Raw genomic sequence first — 6,273 nt, 5'->3', positions numbered from 1 at the left:
GGTAAAATATAGATTTTGTGACCCAGGAAATATGTTTTGAATATACGTTTCAACTCGACCTTGTGAACGAGATCCTTACCATTTTCCCGTTGAAAAGAACGACTCTGTACAAAATACTTTATCTTTGAAAGAACTAATCTGTAGATAATACGACATTACCATTGATATATAGAATGATATTGCAACCAGATACATATCCCATAAGCCATAAAGATGATGAAAAGAAGATTCAACTAATTTTCAAGAACAGATTTTGTCTGAAAACCTATATGTAAAAACTGGGGAACAAACAACACCAACATAACATTGGCTGTATTATGATTTATGAAGATGATATACAACTACAGATCACCACAATGTTCATCCGCTACCTATTTTCTCTATTCTAAAAAAAGAAAGAAAAAAAAATGCAAAAAGAAAACGCATTTTGAACCAGATTAAATGTTTTGATGATTATGAGGTAGTCACAGGTGACGGCATGGGTGGTGGAGTATTACTATTTGTACTAGTTGTTGTTGATGGTATCCATGCATAAATCAGCATGCCCATTACAAGGACAATGGTACCTGCGATGAACCCTGATGGAAGAGAAGATGCCACCCCCAAGTACGGTAACGGAAGCGTGAACAAATATACGGATATCGGAACTACAATCAACATCTCTATAATCAGTTACTTTTTTAACAGGAATCTAATCTAATGGTTACATAAACCATACCACAAAAAAGAATTACAACAATTATTTTATATCTATAAACTTGCATCCATATTGGACTGTATATCACTGATTTATGCTCTTAATCAAGGCTGGAAAAATCATGAGACAGAGACGCGTCGGTCAGGACTTTGAAATGACTAGTCGGTCGAGTTGGACATTGACTTTTAGGAATATATATGTATGTATAAAAGTATTACTAGAATTATGATCTAACTTTGACCAACCTTGACTTTGAGCAACTCAGACCTGAACTGAGACTTTGGGATGACTTTTTAGCGTTGACCAACTAATTAGAAGTAATTAGGCGAAACGGGACGGGCTATTCACCAAACAGACAAGTTGGTCCGAGATGGCCGCCGTTTACAACACTGCTCTTAATTATTTTCTCTCTAATATGGGTTAAATTGTTTAAAAGTCTCTAAATTGTAGTTATAAAGTATGCATTGGCTGCCAATTCGGTTAGTATGTGAAATGCATTGTCAATTTGTCGAAAAGAGTCATAAAACATACAACTAACATGTTTTATTCAGTTACAGTAGCCAACAACATTCATTTGTATTTAACACAAATTGTTATATTTTTCTAAATGGAAAAAAGGTGTTTCAGGTTAACATAACCCAACCGAACATGTTTTAGCATGTCACCTGACCCAACCATTTTGCTACCTCCAATATTGATTGTGTACAGAAAATGTCTCAAAATCAAATATGATATTGTGTTACTAAGTTATTAACGTTCCAAATCCTCATACTTGGTTTTTTGGTTGCCATTGAACCATCATTATAGATGAAATGTAAACCAGTTAAAAGAATGCTACAGTTTTTATGAATAAAAACAGCAAAATATAATAAGAGTGTGCAATAAATATTCTAGATCTATAACAGTAAACACTTTCTACCAAGTAAAATATTGACGATAGTTTAGATATATAATATATAATATAATATCTTTATAAGAAATTAGGAATTACCGGACACGGTTGAGGCAAGGGAAGAAACAACTGCAGATGATATTTTTATTAGATGCAACAACGATATGTTGTAAGCCATATTCACGATACAAAACAGCAATGGTAACAGAGGAGCTCCCTCGCATCCTGTTGGAAGTCAAATCCAAATTAATTGATTCAGTAAATTTGTAAGATAATTTCAGTTTATACAATTCCAACTCAAATTCAACTTAATCAAAAGAAAATGGGCGATGGGTCGAAATTGCCACTCACCACCCGATATAGTGCCGATGTTTAGGAAGCAAGCTGCGCCATCTGAGAGATATTTTGGAAGTTGATGAAATGGAACACCCCATAGCCTTGACAAGAATGGCAGGAGAAGGCAAATAAAAACCGCCTGCCAAAACAAAAGTTCACAGTCCGTTTGGTACGTGTCTGTTTGCTAAAAAAAGACAAGCGCTACGGTCCAAAAGGCCAATAATGAAGAAACCTACCTGAAACGCTGATCCGTAGGAATTTATAACGAATAGATCCACCGAGCCTCCCTGTTAATGAATTTGCAAAACGTAACTAGAGAGAAAATGTTGAAGAACTAACTAATCACTAGCTATGGTATGCATATATAGAATATAAAATATTATAATATATAATATATATGTTAATATACATACACACCTTTAAATTTTTAGTAGCGTCCAAGAAAATAACTTCCTACAAAAAGGGAACATGTGAAATTCGTTGCTTGTAATTAAGACATCGTTTGGATATAAAAAGACATAAATCCAAGTATTAAGGATATTACAAACCTTCAATATGGTGTCAGCAGCTTGAAACAGAAAGGAAACAATCATTAGAAGACTCCAAAACATACCAGCTTCCATCAATGAACCAGCACTAGATCCGCTGCAGACGAACATAAATAAATGGGTCGAAATTGTCACCTCCACATTCTAGGTAGTTATTTCATAGTTTCTTGAAAAGAATATTTTTAATAAATGTAATTATAAAAGATTACCTTGCAACAGTTATAATCACACCAAGAGCCACAAGAAAGCAACCAAGTAACTGGTTATATCTGTATCTCCTTCCAAGAAAAATATACGATAATATGATTTGCCATACGAGAAAGCTCTGCAAATATTATTGCATAATTTGTAAATATAAATATAAATATGATGATTACAACAAATGAACAAACAGACTTTACCTGTGACAAAATTGGAATAGCTGCTCCCGAAAGAACGGCTGTCAAATATAAAGAAACATATTAAATAGTAATAGAATCAACTTAACAAAACATTAGACGGGTATAAAAGCAAATTTATTTCTATTTTTATTTAAAGAGGCACCAAATTAAGTATTCGTGTCTTGATTGAGAAACATGTTAATTAATAATTTATAATAATTATGATTCTACCTGCAGCTGCCATTCCGCAAGCGGCACCGAGAGCTTCCAAAAGACCGACAGCGAGAAGCGGAGCTTTTGGTAACGAAAGCATTTCATCGGTGACAATGCCAGCACGATAACGAAAATGTAAGATGGAAAAATACACAACTACGTATCTGAAAAATATTTGCAGACATGTTACATAAGTCTATGAAATTTATATTTCTAAAAGTTAATAAATTCCATGTCGTGTCGTAAGATCAATTTACGGCTAGTCCAATAGCATAATTTATTATTATGATTCTATGTATTGTTTTGTGTACAGTGAAACATATCTTACTGTACAACATATTAGTCAAACGCTATTTTCAGACAGGATTTAAAACCCATGGATATTTGATTTTACCATTTTCATGGCGTCTCAATTTTATTTTTAATTTACTTCTATTTTTATAAAAAAAAAATTCCTACTTATTGGCCGGAGGTCCACTCGGAAGCAATCTCTCTATCTGTCGAATAGAGAGAGGGATGACTTTCTCTACTTTTAAGAGTGTTTCCACTCTGGGTGGAGAAATGACTTGTCTTTATTCTTGGATAGGGGAAGGATTGTCTACACCTCACCTCCCCATACACCAATTATGTGGTATTGAGTTTTGTTGTTGCTATTTTAAATTAAACTATATATATATGTCAAAATTAGAAGATTTTGCACAACTCAAAAAGCATAAAAAGTAGTAGCATATATTATGAGTGCCATATTAGATTCCACTAGAAGCTTTAGTGACCAAACAAATAGACAAAGCATTAAGGATTACATGATGACCCAATCTTTTTTCCTTTATCATCTCCATCCATCCATTGTATTCTTTTTGAGAGTATATTAAGTTAAAATAGGCTACAATTATCGGTTGTAGTCACCCCAGATCTAACTATATGATAATCAACTACTATCCAACCATTTAGCATATTTAATTTAATAAAAAAAGAAATTGTTAAATTCATCCAAGTGCAATCTACACTATAACTCTTATCATCAGCCATCCCAGAAATAATTGCTTTTTATAACTTGTAATTATTATTTATCAAACACGTGATGAGTTAGAAAACACGAAAAAAAGGTTAACCAATTCATTGGTTTAAATTTAGATTGATCAAGAAAATACTAAAAGTACCAGTTAACTAATTAACGTTTAACTCCTCATCAGTTAACCTACCGTCAACACACCTAACAAGATGTGGTCCAACAATGCATTGGAGACAATGCATAATGTGTGAGTTCAAGTGTCATTAAAATATACAGGGTATGACAATAAACAGATCTTTTTTTGCATGATTCTCATTACAAATAGTTGCATTTTATAACTCTATCATCAGCCATCCCAGACATAATTGCATTATATAACTTGTAATTATTTATCAAACAGATGATGAGTTAGAAAAAAAAACACACACACACACACACAAAAAAGAAAAAGGTTAACCAATTCATTGGTTTAAATTGATCAAGAAAATATCAGTTAACTGATTAACGTTTAACTCCTCATCAATTAACCAACCATGAACACACCTAACAAGATGTGGTCCAACAATGCATTGGAGACAATGCATAATGTGTGGGTTCAAGTGTCATTAAAACAAACAGGGTATGGCACTAAAGAGATTTTTTTTTTGCAAAATCCTTATCACAAATAAATCCAAAAAAGGATCACATATCCACATATCACACTCATGTCGTACACACTAACTGAATTGTTTCTGTCTGGATACTATATAGTTGGTTCTCGTCCTTTAGAGACGAATACTAGTGTCATAGAATCATTCGCATTACGTGTGATTGTATCTAGTACATAATTTATATGGGATATAAGTTGTACATTTACCGTTAATATACAAATAATGTATACACGAGTAACAGAATCTGAGTAAATCTTTCAACTTTTAAAGCTTCAAAAAGTGCATTCATGTGGTGACCAGTGTGGTATGTAGCTGAATTGTGTGGTAGTGGAGAAAAAAGTATATACTAAAGTGGGAAATTAGTGGGCAATCAAATGCATTCCTATTGAAAATAACCAAACAACCTCAATTATTATCATACCCAATATAATTATTATTATTACATATACTAATTACTAAATACAATACATTAACAGTAATACTAATCAAACTCTACTTAGTAAAATACTAAATTACGATAATCATAATGCTGTTGTGCCTTAAGAGTTAAGGCATGCATAAAATTAGTATTTAAGCCATAATACAATGGACAACTGAATTAAATTTATTAATGAAACACATAAAAAAATTATGAAAATATCCAACGACCGGAGGTCAGGAGCACATGTTCAAAGATACCAATTTCATTATATTTATGTAAAAACTGTAATTAAATAATTTGAATATTAGTGTGTGTGAATGAACGACAAAATTAATGTTACCTACTCACCCGAAAGTGGCGAGTTGAGCCAGAAAAAATGGATACTTTTTCAAAGGAACTAAAGCCAGCTTATACAAAACTCGATTCCCTACTCCTAACCCCATGGTAACAACAGCTGCAACCGCAATCTCCACCCTCCAATTTCCTCTTATCACTACCTCATTCTCATTATCACCTTCCACTACCTCCTGCTTATCATGTAACGCGTACCAGCAGATCGTATTCCGCTTTTTATCCAATTCAGCCGACGAGATTATACTCCGTCGTCGACTCGTAACCAAAGTAATTTCTCTTGTTCTCCTCCATTGATAATTTTTATTAGGAAGGAGTTGTAATGGTTGATTAAGGTTCGGTTGTTTGTGAAAATTGAGCTTGGCGCCGCCGGAGATCCGGTGACACGAAGCCGCCATTAACGATGCTTTTGGTTTTAATTTTTAATTTGATTTGATTTGATTTGATTTTGTTGATATGAAAAAAGAAATGAGAGAGAAAGGGGAATGTATATATGTTTATGAAAAAAATAAACGAAGATGAAATGGAATTGAATTGTTATGTGACGTGGCTCAGACTGGAGCGTTGCCGTTTATGAATTTTTTTAGCTCCTACCAGGCCATGATTATTTTTTATTATTTTCCTCTTTCTCTTCATTTTTCTTTTAAAGCAAACATTTTCTAAAAAAACCAAAACAGAACAACAGAATGTACAAACATCCTATGACTACCGTTACTAATGATGTGCATATTCGCATACTTCATATACACGCGTCACACGTGACTAAACTCATC

General features: G+C 33.2%; 1 protein-coding gene across 1 annotated transcript; it reads right to left on the bottom strand.

Annotated features, from left to right (window-relative positions):
• Positions 1-282: 282 nt before the first annotated feature.
• Positions 283-6,024, bottom strand: LOC139896520 (protein CLT1, chloroplastic-like). Its single transcript, XM_071879160.1, has 10 exons — positions 5,498-6,024; positions 3,085-3,230; positions 2,875-2,912; positions 2,683-2,798; positions 2,474-2,570; positions 2,343-2,378; positions 2,162-2,212; positions 1,941-2,064; positions 1,689-1,814; positions 283-647 (listed from the first exon to the last, which is right to left on the bottom strand). The coding sequence occupies exons 1-10, from the start codon at positions 5,896-5,898 to the stop codon at positions 454-456; spliced, it is 1,329 nt and encodes a 442-aa protein (XP_071735261.1). The 5' UTR covers positions 5,899-6,024; the 3' UTR covers positions 283-453.
• Positions 6,025-6,273: the final 249 nt, after the last annotated feature.

The sequence above is a fragment of the Rutidosis leptorrhynchoides genome, chromosome 3, assembly GCF_046630445.1.
Source record: "Rutidosis leptorrhynchoides isolate AG116_Rl617_1_P2 chromosome 3, CSIRO_AGI_Rlap_v1, whole genome shotgun sequence".
NCBI lineage: Eukaryota > Viridiplantae > Streptophyta > Magnoliopsida > Asterales > Asteraceae > Rutidosis > Rutidosis leptorrhynchoides.
Note: the sequence above shows the minus strand (reverse complement) of the source record. Positions and strands in the feature narration are given on the sequence as shown.